Below are 18,303 nucleotides of genomic sequence, written 5' to 3'. Positions count from 1 at the left end.
TTATGTAGATTTTGGCAAGCTTGTCCACCGAGTCGGTCATCTTTATAGGCAAGAATAGTGCGGATTTCGTCAACCGATCTACGATGACCCATATCGCATCATTTCCTTTCCACCCTTTGGGAAATCCTGACACGATATCCATGGTGATCATCTCCCACTTCCATTCTGGAATTTGTAATGGTTGTAATGGTCCCGCAGGCCTTTGGTGTTCAACCTTGACTTGTTGAGATATCCCACACTTTGACACATACTCAGCTATTTCCCTTTTTCATATTAGGCCACCAATAGAGGTGTTTTAGGTCTCGATACATCTTAGTGCTGCCAGGATGTATGGAGAACTTAGACTCATGTGCTTCTTGTAAAACCATTCGTTTGACTGTTTCGTCATTAGGCACATACAACCGTTGTCCCATCATCAAGGATCCATCATCCGCTACTCGGAATTTCATTTCTACCCCAACCTCCACATTCTTTCTAATCTTGGACCCCACCTTGTCATGGAATTGGGCATGTAGTATCTGTTCTCGATACGTTGGTCACACCATTAATTGGGCTACTAACCCACCTCTTGCATCAATTCTCAAATCTGCACCCAACTCTTTTAATTCTGCCAATTGCCACTCCTTTCCCACTGTTAAGCTTCCCAAGGAGGCTTTATTTTTGCGACTGAGGGCATCTGCCACCACGTTTGCTTTCCCCAGGTGGTATTCTATGGTGCAATCATAATCTTTAATGAGCTCTATCCACCTTTTTTGTCGCATGTTCAACTCCTTTTGCGACATCAGATACTTCAGGCTCTTATGATCAGTAAAAATTTGGGTTCGAGACCCATACAAATAGTGTCTCCATATCCTCAAGGCAAATACTACAGCTGCCAACTCCAAGTCGTGCACCAAGTAGTTCACCTCATGAGTCTTTAATTGCCTTGATGCATAGGCGATCACCTTCCCATGTTGCATCAAAACACACCCCAATCCCTTCCCCGAGGCATCACTATATACCACATAACCCTCAGTCCCTGAGGGAAGGGTTAACACTGGAGCAGTGGTGAGCCTCTTCTTCAATTCTTGGAAGCTTTTCTCGCATTCTTCTGACCACTCCCATTTCTTATCCTTCCTAGTTAGTTGGGTCAAAGGTGTTGCAATCAGGGAAAAACCTTCGATAGTATCCTGCAAGTCCCAGAAAACTATGTATTTCAGTGACCGAAATCGGTCTTTCCCATTTCAAGACTGCTTCAACTTTTTGGGGGTCAACAAAAACACCTTCGGCTGAAATGACATGTCCCGGAAACATCACTCTCTTCAGCCAAAATTCACATTTACTCAGTTTTGCATATAGCTGGTGATCTCTTAAGGTTTGTAAGGTTTGTCTCAGGTGTTCTTCGTGCTCCTTGAAAGAATTCGAGTACACCATTATATCATCAATGAATACCACCACAAACTTATCCAGGTATGGTTGGAAAACCCGATTCATCAAATCCATGAAGAGGGCTGGGGTGTTCGTCAACCTGAATGGTAACACCAAAAATTCATAGTGTCCGTAACGAGTTCTAAATGCAGCCTTTGCTACATCCGCCTCTTTAATCTTCATCTGATAGTACCCTGATCTCAAATCTATCTTCGAAAATGCCCTCGCTCCCTTTAGTTGGTCGAACAAATCATCTATCCGAGGTAACGTATACTTGTTTTTCATTGTTATTTTGTTCAACTGTCGATAGTCAATACAAAGTCTATGGGTTCCATCCTTCTTTCTTACAAATAGGACCGGTGCTCTCCAAGGAGAATTACTGGGCCGTATGAACCCTTTGTCTAATAATTTCTGTAATTGGGTCTTTAACTCGTTCAATTCTGCTGGAGCCATCCGATATGGTTGTTGGGCTATGGGTGGGACTCCAGGAAGAGTGTCTATAGACACCTCAACCTCTCGCTCCGGGGGTAGTCCTGGTAGTTCTTCGGGAAACACATCTGGGAAATCCTTCACCATAGGAATATCCTTCAATCGTGGACCTTCATCATCAGAGTTTAAGATGTATGCGAGGTATCCCATACATCCCTTTCTTAAAAGCTTTTGGGTTGTTACCACCGATATTAAAGTATTCAGTTTGAGAACTCTCTCTCCTTCAAAAGTCATTTTCTCGCCCTTAGGTGTTTGGAAAGTAACAGTTTTAGCATAACAATCTATTAGAGCCTTGTATTTACTCAACCAATTCATGCCTAGTATTATGTCAAAATCATGCAGCTCTAAAGGAATCAAGTCTACTTCTGTTTCATAACCGGATAAACTAACCCCACATCCACATATACAATATTTGTTTCAACCATGTTTCCCATTGGAGTTCCAATTACAAACCCCTTCTCTACCATTTGTACTTCCTTTTTCAATTTAGTGACAATTTTCTTAGCAATGAATGAGTGGGTGGCACCCGGATCAAACAACACATGCACATTAAAACCATTCAATAGTAGTGTACCTGCCACCACATCTGATGCAGCCCTGGCCTCCTCCTGTGTCAGGTGGAAGACCCTCCTCAAGGTCCGATCATTTTGTGCCCTCGACTTCCCTCGACTGGAGTTTGCCCCTGATTGAGAAGATCTCACTGGCCTATTAACGGTGACTGACTGTTGGTGGCTCTGACTGGGCTGTCTGTAGCTCTGTACTTGTCTGGTGTTCCTTTTGGGGCAGTCCCTCTTATAATGACCTCTTCCACCACAATAATGACACCCTTGACTAAGATACTGGCAGTTCCTCCACCTATGACCCTCTCCTCTGCACACAAAACATCGCCTGGGGGAAACTGAGCAGTCCCTAGGGTGTTTTTGTCCACACTTTACACAAAAAGGATAGTCCACACCCTTGCGGTCACCGGCCCCAGTAGAAGAGTTTGCCCTCGAGTGCGACTGTCCAACCATCACTCTCCCACTTGACTGCTGGTGAGGCGGTAATATCAAACTCCCCTTTTTTTCATACTGCTCAAACACTCCACCTTTTCCTTTCTTCGGGTGCGGTGGTCTGCCACTGAAATAGTCCCCATCTCTCTTTTTGCTTATACCCTGATACCCCCCTTAGCTTTCTCCAATACACGCCTCCAGAGCTTGTGCAGCCTCAATCAACTCCCTCATCGATTTAAATCGCAAGGCGATCAATCCTTGTCTCAAATCCTGTCGTAAACCATCTTTCAACTTTTCAATCATATGTTCCTCTGTCGGCACATAATGTGGGGCGAACAATGAGAGGTCATGGAATCTCCTTTCGTACTCCAATACTGACATATCACCCTGTCTTAATGCCAAGAACTCTTGTTTTTTTACCTTGCGATGATACTTGGAATAAAACTGATTCTCAAACTCTGTCTTGAAGTCACTCCAAGTTAGTGTCTCGGTTGCACGCCTCAGCTGAACTATTTCCCACCATGTCATGGCCCTATCGGATAGTAACTGGGTTGCACAATTTACCCTCAAACCCTCGGGTATGCTTATTTGAATCATTGTCTTTTCTACCTTCCTGATCCATCTTCCAGCTATCTCTGCATCTTGTTCCCCCATATACGGTTCACAGCCCATTTCCCTCATACTCTTGACTAATCGCACTAGTGGCACCACATTATCCATGGTCATGCCTGTCATAGGGGCTGTTTGTGGAATCTGCGTGGTGGGAGTTGTTTGTGTCGCTGAACTAGCCATGCCCTCCATCACTGCTTTAACTATTTGTACAAGGAGTCCCGCATCTACATATTATGGGGGCACACCAGTTGGAACAATAGATGGTTGTGCTTCTAATCTTTCTCGTTGCCCTGTTGCGACTGGGGGAATTCCCTCTGTTTGATTAGGCCTTGGGCCTTCCCCCGCCATCGTATCTTCCCCCTGCAAGGTTTCGGGTGATATTATCGGAGCATGAGATGTCGTATCATCCAAGGGATCTTCGTCTTGCCAACCTTGGGCACCTTGGTTCATTCCCCTCCTTTCTAAGGAGGGCGGCTCAGTTCGTGTCCCTTGTCGTGTGTGTACCATCCTGAAATTCACCGCAACAATATAATTATTAATGATCCCCAGGATCTAAACCAAGTGCTCTGATACCAACTGTAACAACCCGACTTTCCAAGCCCAAAACAACAGTAAATTTTTTTTTTTTATATTTACTTAATACACATGGTGCCAATAATCAGTGAATCTGAATCCTCACATCATCCAAATACAATCCATACAATCAACTTTTCATTTAAAAGTGATTCTTACACAAACACGTAATATTAAAGTTGTATGATTTGAAGTTCATATTAAACATATATACATGGACATGAGTTTGCATTCCTATCCTACTAATAACCATCACAATTTTAAACAAAAAGGATCTAATAAAAGTTATACATTCAGTACATTGATCCATACAAAATACATTGTGATTTAGAATGCATCTACATAATTCCTTGCAAAAGTAGGTTCCCGAGTATCGGGTTTCCTAGACATCTCGTTGGTGTGACGTCCCTGCAGCAGTACAAAACATTTAAGAGAATGCAAATACTTAATAATAATAATAATGGTAACTAACGGTCTGGCAGTTAAATGAAGCATTAACATTTATAATTTCTTCATGTATTTGATATAACAGTTAGTAGTACATATAGATGCACAAGCTTTCGGATGTCATTCGCCGAAACTAATCATTCATTTGTCCCGGCCATCCATCCGGATGCCACAGCGAAGGTTGCGTCGCTGCCGATCCAAAATCGGCAGCGGAAACTACGTCGCTGCCGATTTCTGTATCAGCAGCGAAAACTGGGTCGCTGCCGATTTCTGTATCGGCAGCGAAGACTGCGTCGCTGCCGATCCAGAATCGACAGCGTAAACTGCGTCACTATCGATTTCTGTATCGGCAGTGAAAACTGGGTCGCTGCCGATCCAGAATTAGCAGCGGAAACTGCGTCGCTGCCGATTTCTGCATCGGCACTGAAATCATTCCTTTATCCCAGTCATCCATCCAAATGCCATTAGCTGAAGCTAATCATCCCTTTATCCCGACCATCCATCCGGATGCCATTAGCCGAAGCTAATCAGTCCTTTATCCCGGCCATCCATGCAGATGCCATTAGCCGAAGCTAATCAGTCCTTTATCCCGGCCATCCATTCGGATGCCATTAGCCAAAGCTAATCAACCATTAGTCAACATTTAAACGTTCGACAAATCTAATATCGGTTCTAACAATATGATAACACTCAAGTTAAAATATTTCAATATTCAACGTATGAAAAGAAAAGGTGCAAGTCACCTACCTGCTCCACCTGTGGGTTGTTCTTGTCTTAATGATGGTCCAATCCCGACCGCACCACCTAAGACATCAATGGTCACAAATCAGTACAATTGTATTTATTATTATTTTTGAATCACATTCATCACCACACTTATTTCAAGAGTTCATATGTTCATATTCAAGTGTTTCATATTTTACACCATCATATCCTGAAATTGTTACTCGCATTTAAGTCATTTCTGTCTAGGAGGCTTATTGTAGAAATCGGCAGCGAGAACCGGTTCGTTGCAGGCTGCCCAATTCAGCAACGAGTATTAGTTCGCTGCAGGGTGCCAGTTCGGCACGACAACTATTTCGCTGCTGGCAGCCAGTTCGGTAGCGAAAACTATTTCGCTGTTGGCGCCACAGTTTCGCTGCACAGCGCACAACTCAGCAGCGAATATTAATTCGCTACAGAAGGCTCAGTTTCGGCAGCGAAATAGAGTTTCGCTGCACAACACACAAATCGGCAGCGAATGCTAAGTCGCTGCAATCGACACAGTTTTGGCAGCGAGTTAGCGTTTCGTTGCACAACAACGCAGTTTTGGCAGCGAAATAGAATTTCGCTGCACAACATACATTTTGGCGTGTACACACACCACACATGCTGTAACAACTCTAGTATATACACCGTCGCTAAGTTCCAACAGGACACACACATCGAAACCATCAATTTCAGCACATAATCCTTCAATGAAATTCCAGCAGAACACATACATGGTAAATCATCAATTTCAGCATATAATCTTTCAATAAATTCCAGCAGAACACATCAATTACAGCACAACAAAACCCCAACATAACACATTAATTACAACACAATAAAACCCCAGTAGAACACACTAATTTCAGCCTAACAAAACCCCAGCAGAACACATCAATTACAACCTATAATCTTTTAACAAACCCCAACAAAAAACATAGATTTCAGCATAGTAAAACCCCAGCAGAAACACACATGCATGCTGGCCCACCCCATAGCTAAAGCCAGCCCTCTACCATGATTTGTTATTTCCATTTTTATTTATTTATTTCTTTGTTAGATGTTCTGAAATTGGCTTCATTTCACTTCAGTTTCCTTGTTCTCCTAGTTAATTTCAGTTTCCTTCACAGTTGGCTTAGATCTTAGATCAATTTTTCTTAGGTTTTTCTTCTTCATTTTCGTTTCTGGTCTTAAGGGGAAGAAGAAGGGAGTTTCATGACCCATACCTTCTGAATTTAACTAAGTTTGAGGAGGGTTTGATACTATTCTTTTCTCCTCTCCTGCTGGTTCTCCTCCTCCTTCTTCTTCTCATGTTTTCCAGCCCTCCTTTTCCTTTCCTTTAGGCAGCTGTCCACTCTTCTCTCAAGGTCTCACCTTTCCCTCTCACGTTTACAAGCACTCTCTACTAGTTTGATTTAAGTTTCTGTTATGAAAGAGGGAGAGAAGAACGACATGCAGCTGCTGTTTTTGGAAGAAGATGGGTCATCCTCTCTCTCCACCTTCTATTTATACTCCTCATCAAATAAAGTGGGTTGTTTGGGGGTTGGTTTAGATGTATTCTTATCCTTGTTTTGGTCTATCTAAAACCAGTTTTGCCCCTCCCTCCCAGCTCTGCGTTGCTGTCGATCGAGAAATCGGCAGCGAACATTGCATCGCTACCAATTTCTACCTCAGTAGCGAAAACTGCATTGCTGTCGATCAAGAAATCGGCAGCAGAAACTGTGTTGCTACCGATTTCTATATCGGCAGCAAAAACTGGGTCGCTGCCGATCCAGAATCGGGAGCGAAGACTGCATCGCTGTCGATCCAGAATCGGCAGCGAAAACTGCGACGCTGTCGATTTCTGCATCGGCAGCGAAAATTGAGTCATCGTTTCCCTCTCTCTCTATATATATATAGATATATTCATTTGGGTGTTTACAATGATGTTGAGGTAGATTACCACCAAGAAAAGGCTAATGTTGTTATAGATGCTTTTTATCGCAAAAATGAAGCAGTAATATATTGAGTTTAGTTAAGTGTGATAGTAGAGAGCTAATGGAACTCGAAAAGATAGACTTCAAGATAGAGGTTAGGCTAGGGGATTCATTGTTAGCTTAGTTAAAAGTCAGGTTAGTATTTCGAGATAAGGCATTGGAGGCATAATTGAGGGATGCTGAAGTTGAAAAGATAAGGGATAGAATGAAACTAGGAGTTGAGACTCCTTATCAAATACTAGATGATGGCTTGGTAGTGATGGGAAGGCAGATGTCTTCCTGAGGATAGAATGTTGAAGGAGACCCATGAATCTAGATCTACTGTACATCCAGAAAGTACCAAGATATACAAAGAATTGAAGAAAATTTACTGGTAGCCAAAATGAAGAAAAAAATAATCGAGTATATGGCTAAATGTGGTGTATGTCAATAAGTAGAGGTAAATCATCAAAAATCAGGTAGGCCTTTACAATCCTTCTTGATACCGAGTGGAAACGAAAGGATATTACTTTGTGTCAGGTCTGGCGAGGGGGAAGAAGGGAAATGATGCAATATGTGTTATAGTAGATCGATTGACAAAATTTTCTCTCTTTTTCCCATAAAAATGACCAATCTGGCTGATAAATTAGCGAGATAATATGTAATTGAAGTTGTAAGACTTTATAGGGATGCTAGTGTTGATAGTTTCAGACTAAGATCCTCAATTTACATCTCGGTTATAGCTATGTATTTAAAGTGTTTTGGGAACGAGGTTGAATCTGAGTACTTCCTTCCATTCATATACTAGTGGCCAATTTGAACGGACAATTTAGACCCTAAAGGCTTGTAAACTAGATTTTGGAGGCAACTAGAAAGATCATTTGCCAAAATTGAACTTTGGCTATAAATTGCTAAATTAAAACCCTAAATCCCAAAAAAAACGACATCATTTTAGAATAAAAAAAAGAGGGACCAGACGACGTGTCGTCATGTGACTGTTCATTTTTTTCTACATTTTGCCTGAAAATGCTGCTCAAGTGACCTTCTTTCTAATACATTTAATGTTGCATCTCTCCATCAAATTTGACAAAACTTACACACAAACGATGATTTGACATCTGATTACACTTTAGTGTGGTTTTTTTTGGCCAATTAACGCCACAATGGTTATGGCACCACCCCAAAATAGTCAACTCGATCAGCCCTTCTACAATAATTTTGACAATTTATGATGACCACTTTAAACCAACGGTTGGAATCCTTTGGGGTTAAATCAAGGGCCAAGATTTGACATCATTGAAGAAAAAATATCCCTTTTCCACCCCTATAAATAGAGATGGATTTCATAGCTTGAGGGTAGAGAAATTAGGCTGCAAAGTTGACAAAAAAAAACCAGCCACCCCTTAGTTTTTTCTTCTCTCCATCATCAGTTCTCTCTCTTTGTTGCCTCTTCAGCCACCACAACCTCAAAACCACCATGAACAACTACCACACAATCTTCTCCTCCAATCCATCTCCTTGCCAATGATAGAGACAACAACCACTAGTTTCTCTCTCTCCTCTACTAACTAGTTCTTTTTCCTCCTCTAGCATGTAAAACCTCCAAATGAAAAATCATAAATTGACTAGTTTAAGGTAAAACAAAAAAAAATTCGTAACTCTTGATTGGGTGATCATAAAATTCTAAAAATTTGTGTGGAGCCTTCTAATATCATGCTTTAGCTTGGGTTAAAATTTCAGAATTTTTAGAGAAATTTAGAAATTTGACGAAAAATCATAATTCGACTAGTTTTACGTTATTGGATGTAATTTTCAATCCGACCATCGGATTGAGCCAAAATTTTATGAGGAACCTTAAAATATACTAAATAAAATATGGTTAGAATTTTAAAATGAATGAAGCTCGGCAATGCTAGCAAAAAAATAAGGACTGTCAAATAGAGGCAAAAATACTCCTTAAGGGTAGAATAGTTATTTGCCATTGAAAAGAAACTATATAAGCCCTCCTTCTCTTTTATTAACTGCCGAATGGGCAAAAACAAAAAGATGAAAAGAAAAACAGAGCATGACGTGAGAGAAGGAGGGAAAAGTAAGGAAAAACAATAAGGAAATTGAGAGAATAACTTTATAAACTTGCAAGCTCAACCTATAAAACACTAAATCAAGTGAAGGAAGGAGGATTTGAGAAGGGGAATTCAGCTAACCTTGGAAGAGAAGAGAAATTGGAAGAAAAGCAATAGGTAAGCATGAGAAGTTTGGATTTAATGTTGATTTAGATGTTTTCCTAAGCTTATTTGATTAAGTTAGGAAGTAATTTCATGGAACTTTACCTTAGTTTCCCTTAAATACTAGATTTTTGAACTTAGGGTTCTTATGTGAATTTGGGGGAATTAGGAGGGGAAGGGAAAATGATGAAATTGAAATGGAATAGAATGAAAACAAGTTGAAATAACAAGTAAATGAAGAAAGATTTGGGGGAGGAAAAAGAAACCCCACATTCGGCCAATGAAGGAAAAATAAATGGAAGAATGAGTTTTGATATTAATGTTTAGAAAAACCATGTTTAATCATGATAAATGAAAATGTAAGAAAGATTAAATAAAGAGATAGCATTTAAGTTGAGAAAATAATAATAATAATAATAAGAAGAATAAGAAGTAAATTCAAATTAAAAGAGAAATAAACTAGTTAAAAGAAAATATGAACACAAGATGCCTAGATTGTGTTTGAATATAGTATTTAGATTAAATAAATAATATGATGTGAGGGTATAAAGAATAGAAGAATTATTTGATGGAGGAATTATGAATATAGTGTAAGCAAATAAGTAACTTGAGTTAAATATGAGGTTGTATGTAAAATAATGATGTTATATTTGAGAATGAATTTTTATTAGAACAAATTACAAATAAAAATATTACGTGCGTTGTGTTTCGACACGTAAGAAAAATATTGATGGACTAATGATATAATGACACTTGATTGATTCAGGAGCTGTGTCTGGAGCTGGTTATCAGACAGGAGGAGCTGGGTCATCCAAAGCAGAAGGTAGGTGATTCGTCACCTCATTTTGTAATTTTTAGTTTCCCTAATTATCGATGTTGCTTATTTAATTGATATTAAATGAATGGAGCAAATGAATAATTTGAGTTATGATTACGTGAAATTACCGATTTTATTGGTTAACAAAGAGGTTAACCGGATATGGGATAATTCGTATGGAATTACCGGATTGTTTGGCTAATAAAAGAGATTAGCCGGATGCTGGGTAATTCGAATGGAATTACCGAATTGATTGGCTAACAAAAAAAAAATTAGCCGGATACTTGGTGATTCATATGGAATTACCGGATTGATTTTGTTAACCGAAATGGGTTAGCCAGATTTTTGGGTAATAAAGAGAATTACCGGGTTTATTGGTTAGCAAAGAGATTAACCGGATAAGGAGTAATTCATATGGAATTACCGGATTGATTGGCTAACAAAAGAGGTTAGCTGGATGATAGGTAATTTGAATGGAATTACTGGGTCTATTGGTAACCGTGGAAGGAAAAACGAATTTTTGAGTAATTATATGGAAGTGTTTGATTTATTTGATAATTAAGAGGAACTAGTTGGATTAGTTGGATTGTTTTTAAGTCTTAAAAAGATTATGTAAATTATGGGATTAAGTTAGATTGAAGTAGAAGTACTAAATTTCAAAGGTTAAGAGTAATTAATTAATATTAGATTAATATAGTGAGAAAGTTAATTAATATGGTTGTTGTTGAAACAGGTACACCACGAGGTGATGCAGATCGTTAGATGTAGGAATTCTCTTGTGTATGAAATTACCATTTTGGAATGTAATTTTTATGTCTTTATTTTCAGTGTAAATCCTTTTGTGTTACAAAAATCAAGTAGAAAGTGTAATAGGTAGTGGATGTATTATATATATGTATAGTTATTAGTATGACCAAATCACTTTTCAAAATGATAAGATCTTAATGTTGTATTTATGTAGTTTAAAGGCATAGATGTAGTTAGTAAGCATTTATTATGTTTGTGATGAATTTGTTTATCTTTTGGGTTGTTTTGGGGGTATATTTATGTTGATTTACTAATTAATAAGTGTAAGTATTGTGTTATTGTTTGATGACTGGAATGTGATCCAGGATGATTGGATCAAGATGGAAGTCATAATGACATATAATAGAAGTGTTGTCGATAACTTGGTACCAACAAAAATAGAGGAAACTCTGCCAAAATTTTCAAAAAAAAAAAAATTCCCATAAATTTAGACATATTACCTAATACTTGACATTGGTAAAGAAATGTTCAGATATTTCATAACATTATGTTTTGAGGGTTTTACAATTTGGTATCAAAGCATGATTAAAGTTTAGGAGACCATTATTAATGTAAAAGAATATTGTTTCAGGATGGTCCGTACACGGCAAGAAGCTAGAGCTGACTCGTCACCCGTGAGGGACGAGCGTCTAGTTGAGACAGGAGATAGAGGACTAGAGAGAGATCCTCTGGTAGATACAACATCTTTTATGCCAGTCGGGTCGGTGCAATCTGGACAAGGAGAGTCATGTGGACTTTGAGATGAGCGGGGGATATTTGACGGGGATGGACAGGGGACTCAGCCCCCACCAACAGTAGCCCCTGCAGTAGCACCAGCGGCACCCCCTAGGGTAGCACCTCCACCATATCTAGATCCAGCTTATATTGCACAGTTGGTTCGTGCAGTGATGATAGAGATGGCGAGACCATTGAGTACTACCCTTAGGGATAATGTGGTCACCTTAGTTCGATGGGTAAAGAGTCTGAGAGAATTAGGTTGTGAGGCATTTATGGGAGAGGAGGATGCTGAGATAGTTGGGCGATGGTTACGAAAGATAGAGAGGTCTATGGATGAAATAGCAGTACCAGTAGAGCTCCGAGTGGATTGTGCTACTCAGTTATTATCAGACAGAGCCCAGACATGGTGGGATATTGTTAAAGAGAGACGGGCTACTGAGACGCTTAGATGGAGGGGTTTCAGGACAGAGTTTGAGAACCGGTATTATTCCCGACAACATCGGAAGATCAAAGAATAGGAGTTCTTAGCTCTTACTCAGGGAGACATGACAATATTGGAATATGAGAGGCAGTTTCAGGACCTCTCTATGTTTGCTTCTGTTTATTTACCGACTGAGCAACATCGGATCTAGAGACTCCAAGATGGACACCGACAGGAGCTAAGGATGGGATTGGTTGCCTTACAATTTCTGATTGTAAGAGATTTTATAGTGGCCGCTCAGTCTCTAGAGGCTGTGGCAGCTGTAGGGCGGCGGGAAGGTGATGGACAGGGTACTATGGGAGCAGAAAAGCGTAAGGAGCCTGCATCATTTACAGGGAGACCTCCTTTTCCAAAAAAAAGGAAAAGGAGGACATTTTGGTCAGTTCAAAAAGAAGGGAGAAAATCTGGGATCAAGGGGTACATCGAGTAGACCTATGTAGAGCTCACAGGGAGGGTGGTCACGCCCACATACTAGTTTACCAGGAGGAGTCGCAGAGGGCTCCAGGATGACTACTTATCCCCTGTGTGTGAGATGCGAGCGTAAACATCCTGGAGATTGTTTGGTCACATCTGACAGATGTTATATATGCAGACATGAACATAGATGGAGGGATTGCCCCTATCTAGATGCTACATGTTATCATTGTGGAGAGCCGGGGCATCGTAGGAGGGAGTGCTGAAGGCAAGTGGCACTTTAACGTTTTCATTATTATTTATGTTTATCTTTAATAATTAAGACTACGTGAAAAAAAAATAGAATTTATAATCTTTTTTTTTTCAAAGAGAATGTTGCTAACATTGATGTAGAATCATTGTTATTATATCTAGTTTTGATAAACAAGTAATTCCAAATTTTCTAGATCATTTTAATTTGAACTAATTTAGATATTAATTTAGCTAAATTTGAGTGATGAAATGAAAGTAATTTAAAATGTTCTGTATCCAGTTTTAATTTGAATTAATTTTAATATAAACTTAACTAAATTTGAGTGATATAATGGATTACAGGTAATCTAAATGACTCGGCTAAACCTAACTAGACCAAAACCAATAATTTTTTTATAAAAAAATTAAAAAAATATATAATTTTGGTTAAAATAATCAACTTAATAAACCTAACAATTCACTAATTAAATCTCCAACCTAATAAGTTGGGTCTTTTTTTTTTTTTTTAATTTAGAAATTTGAATTTGACAACTTAAAAAGAATATTAACGAATTAGAATCCGACCTCAAACTCGGAAATTCTACCTGTGGACTCGCAAGTACGACTCAATCTATTAACCAAATTAAAAGGTTGAAATATGATATGAAGTTGGGCGTAGTTCTTTGGAAATTAGCTTTCCAAATTTTTAAAGGCCACGTTTTTCCCACTCTCGGCCACCTAATACTAAAAGCCCTATTACTTAATCACTTCTTCACTTTCTGTCTCTAGCTCTACCCTCCTGCTTCAGCTATCTCCAGCTTATACGTTGGAATGGATGCCATTCCTTCTTTTAAGGTAATTAAAAAATAAATCTCCATTAAAATAAAAAAAATTACTTACGGGCATAATTAGGGTTTATTCTAGATAAATTTCTACTGGCAATTGCTTTCCACTTATCCATGTGTTTGTTTGCAGTTAATATTGGGGTCGGCCTCATTTTCACGAAGGAAAATATTAGAAGAGATGGGATATGAATTCACAATCTCTGTAAATTCTTCTTCTTTTTTTCTTGGCAAAGTTTATTTTCAGTATATAATGTTAAAAATTGGAAATTATTTTTGGTAGACTGCAGATATTGATGAAAAGAGCATTCGCGAAGAAAAACCAGAAGATTTAGTAATGACTCTTGCTGAGGCCAAGGTAAACTTTGAAATGATTGTTGTTAAGGTTATTTACTGTTTTTTTTCTTTTTCTCTAATTTATGTTATGTTTTTGTAACATCATAAAATTGGAGTGGAGTTTGATTTAAGAATAATTTCATCGAGTAATTGATGAATGTGAATTGCATCTCAGGCTGATGCTATTATAGCAAATTTACGAACTACTACTATGAATAATCAACAAGACAAGGATGAGGAACCCACTATTTTGGTTGCCGCCGACACTGTATGTTTTGTTTTTGCTTTCTTTCCTTTTTTTCCTGTTCATAGATGCTTCAGGTGCATTGGGTTTAGACTAGTTCCTTTAATGCTCGAGGATACCCAGAAATTGCAATGTTTTAGATACTGCACTTGGTTTTGCAGTAAATGGGAGACTGGGTGCTTCCCATATGCTGCTTTGATAGGAAAGCTTCTTGGTCTTGTTTCTACTCAGGGATGGTGAGCCAGCTTCAGTGGAACTTTTCAATGAAATAATAAATATAACTAATTGATCGGAAGTTATTTATTAGCTAGGGTGGATACTAGATAATGATAAGAAAATCCTCAAATGTATGTGTATGTTTGGAATGTTTGAGGGTTGTTCATGGATTGGGTTGGGTTTGAACTCGTAATTATATCTAACTCAACTTTTAATATTTTATAAATTGTAAATCCGACCCATTCGAATTGTTTTTGGCATCTGAGCGGGTTGAATATATTGGGCTGGACAAAAATTTTTGTGGATATTATAGATATCCACAGGTTGAACAACCACGACAATACTGAATCCTAAAGGTATGACAACATACTAGTTCTTGAGAAATTTTATTAACCTCTGAAGGGTTTCAATTTTAACCGAAGTACTAGGAGCACAATATGGATTTAATGATGCAATATATATTCACATTTGCAATTAGGAAAAAGGAAGCATACCAAAGTTGTAATCTTTCAGCCAATACAACAGACAAATACTAGCCATTCTCAAGCCTTTGCTTTGATTCATGGGAGTTGCTTTAGATCCAAAAAGTGAGAAAACGTTATCATTGAAGACAAAGACAACCTTTGTGCTACGTGGAACTCCTCATTGATCTTTAGATACCACGAGAGGAGAAATATACTTACAAAATGTTGCATGCAATGCTTGAAACCTGAAAGAGAGAAATTTGACCTAAGTAAGTTTATTGTTAGGGTTTTGATTTTTTTTTTTTGAAGGTTTGATTGACAGGGGTAAGGTAGAGGTTGTCAATATTGAGTTAGGCTTTTGGTTATAAGGATGAGAGGAAGAGATTGGTGGTTTTATTTATTAAAACGGTGGTCAGAGGATGTTACAGTGTATTTTTAGGGTATACAGGTTGAGAGGGAGATGAGAGAATAAGAGGCTGAGCGGTGAAAGAGATTAAGAAATTGAGAGAGTATTTATACTGCTTGTATAAGGTATACAAGTTGATAGGGTTTCAAAAATCCCAACCTGTCACCCGCCTTGTAATATCCATTTTTTAATTTTTTCTTAACTCACTATCATCTATAATATTCACATTATCTGATCTTGATGGGTTGCGTCGGGTCAGATCATGCAAATATTATAGATGAACCTGTGTTTTTTTTCTTAACACCCTTTTTTCGACCATTGCAATCACATGGTTGTAGTGGATTCTCTAATAGTCCTCATGCCTTTCCAATCCTGCTTAGGCTGCTGGATGCTACTTGATTCATTCTGTTTATTGTTTTCAGTATTTTTGCGTGCACCATTTTTTGCCAATGATGCTGTTGGTAATTTGACATTATTTACCTTGTCATCCTTCTCTCTATTGTTGTTGCCTCAATACTTTTGGCTTATTTTAGTGTGGACTCTGGTGCTTACCTTAGTTGGTGAAAACTTCTTGTCAGGCTGACACTATTTTGCAAAAGCTCCCAATCAGTGACTACACTAAGGATGCTGAACCAACATTGTTAATTACTGCAGATCAAGTATATATTGATATACTTTTCTTCCTGATTTAGTCATTTGTATTTCATTTTTTTGGCATACATGTGAGCCTTGTAAAGAAAAGGCTATTGCATAGTATTTCAAGAAAGGAAAACTAATAAGGTATAAATGATAATTATTTTCAGTGAACTGTATCTGTAGATGGGACAAGTATTTTGTAATATGTGAGCTTCTTTTTGTGGTAATGAATATTCTTTGTGGTGTACAAGTTTGGTTGTGTAATCTGGAAATCAGACGAGAGATTCTATACTTTAAATAGTGATGTATTTTAGAGGCCAATTCTTTATCATCAGTTGAGGAAGTGCCATCTCTCCTACTATTCCTACCCCATCCATCCACGAACTGGTTTTGCATGCATACTTGTAGCTAGAAATCAACAGGATCTTTCACTGCATGTAAAAATATATTTGTTCTGTTACTTCTAACTGCTATTGTCATCAATTTGAAGGTGGTAGTCTATGAAGGTGTGATCAGGGAAAAGCCAGCCAGCAAGGAAGAAGCATGGGAATTTATAAAAGGTTTGCTCAGCATTCTGTCAACTCTCTTTCCATGCCTTTTACTCTCCCATTGCTTTCTTTATTTATTTACATGAAGTGCAGGGTATTCTGGGGGACATGCCGCAACTGTGGGATCAGTTCTTGTCACAAATCTTAAAACTGGATTCAGGAAAGGAGAATGGGACAGAGTGGAGGTGCTATTTGCTTTTTTTTTTTTTTTTTTTTTAATTAATAGTGGCCAAGGTTTTCTGCTTAGAACAACCTGAATGACTACCATGCTGATGCCAATAGCAGAACACATAGATGATACAGTGATTAGACAGATACATAATGATGAAACACTTTGTAATAGTTTCTCTAACCTGATGATATCTACCAATGACTAACTGTTAAGTTGTGATGCCCTACAGATCTATTTCCACGAAATACCAGATGAAGTCATTGAGAAGCTGGTAAAACTTAGTTTTCTCGTGAAGTTATATCATTGATGGAAATGGCTAGCTATATTTATTTCCTTTTGTTTTCTTTCATGCATTCCACAGATTGAAGAGGGAATTGTGCTCAGAGTTGCCGGGGGGCTAATAATTGAGCATCCTTTGGTATTGCCCTACATTAAAGAAGTGGTGGGTTTTCTAATCCCTGTGCAATATGTAATAGGACAAATGGTAACGGAGGACGCATAGAGTGGAACATTTGATGCAGGGACAAGCATGTACTATAGTGTCCCGAGCTAGTCCTTTCATGAAGTGATTGATGCTTTTAGATTTTAAACTGAAACTGCGCAACCGGTTTACTACTATATGATTTGTCTATTTTGCAATTGGCTGCATCCCTTGGAGCCTAGATAACCAGACATGATACATTTGAAGAACTTGCAATTGAGTAAAATATGTACTGTTATTCAAAGTAAGAAATGAGTTTATAATTAGACTGACTGTCCTTTCTACCCTTGATCCCAGGGAAATCACGTATGGATATTAGATACTTAAAACCACAAACTATTTAGCTGGATAAGGACCTGGATAACTGATATTGAATCTTCCATTGACTAATTGTTTTCTTATTCCTTTTATCGTAACATGCATCAAGATTTTTGGTATTTTGTGCAGGTGGGGACAACTGATAGCGTGATGGGACTCCCCAAAGCTCTCACTAAAAAACTCATAGAGGAGGCTCTCTAGTTGCAGCAGCTAGCATTCTTATTGGCATTGCCAGTATTGGTCCCAATTTGACACCGTTCCTTTATCACCATTTTGGTCTCCACCTGATGTTGCTTCTTTCGACCTGATAACAATTAATTGTTGCAACTGACCATTTATGAACTACTTTTTATTATTACAAATGAGTTGATATTTTATTACTCTCCATTTTACTGTTATCTTTCTTCTTTAGATTTCATACTATCGACAAGCAAACTTTACTAAGTCAAAATACAAAATAGTATTAACTCATAATATAATTAGAAACCAGTTATTTGAGGTGTGTTTCTCCCACGGGAAAATAGTGTTGACTTTAATATTTATCAAGCACGAATGAAATAAAGGAAGAGTCATCTTTTTTATATTTGACGCCGCGAAAGAGTCTCTCTTTTTATGTTTGTTCACATTTCTTATTATGATATTATTATTATACAGTATAAGAGATCAGCTTTGTGTGAGAGCTTTTGACTGTGGATTTTAATAGTTGAATGATTATTCTATCCTTTG

General features: G+C 38.2%; 1 protein-coding gene across 3 annotated transcripts; it reads left to right on the top strand.

Annotated features, from left to right (window-relative positions):
* The first annotated feature begins 13,611 nt into the window (after nucleotides 1-13,611).
* Nucleotides 13,612-17,964, top strand: LOC118035717 (uncharacterized). Of its 3 annotated transcripts, XM_035041336.2 has the most exons (10): nucleotides 13,612-13,769; nucleotides 13,890-13,961; nucleotides 14,040-14,114; nucleotides 14,268-14,360; nucleotides 16,001-16,081; nucleotides 16,549-16,618; nucleotides 16,700-16,791; nucleotides 17,008-17,049; nucleotides 17,140-17,220; nucleotides 17,707-17,964. In XM_035041336.2, the coding sequence occupies exons 1-10, from the start codon at nucleotides 13,746-13,748 to the stop codon at nucleotides 17,776-17,778; spliced, it is 702 nt and encodes a 233-aa protein (XP_034897227.1). In that variant the 5' UTR covers nucleotides 13,612-13,745; the 3' UTR covers nucleotides 17,779-17,964. The 3 variants fall into 3 exon arrangements, with proteins under 3 accessions (XP_034897227.1, XP_034897229.1, XP_034897228.1); XM_035041338.2 differs by lacking the exon at nucleotides 14,268-14,360; XM_035041337.2 differs by lacking the exon at nucleotides 16,001-16,081.
* The last annotated feature ends 339 nt before the right edge of the window (nucleotides 17,965-18,303 follow it).

Source organism: Populus alba, chromosome 14 (genome assembly GCF_005239225.2).
Source record: "Populus alba chromosome 14, ASM523922v2, whole genome shotgun sequence".
Classification (NCBI taxonomy): domain Eukaryota; kingdom Viridiplantae; phylum Streptophyta; class Magnoliopsida; order Malpighiales; family Salicaceae; genus Populus; species Populus alba.
The sequence above is the reverse complement of the archived record's forward strand: the minus strand, read 5'-3'. Positions and strand labels throughout refer to the sequence as shown.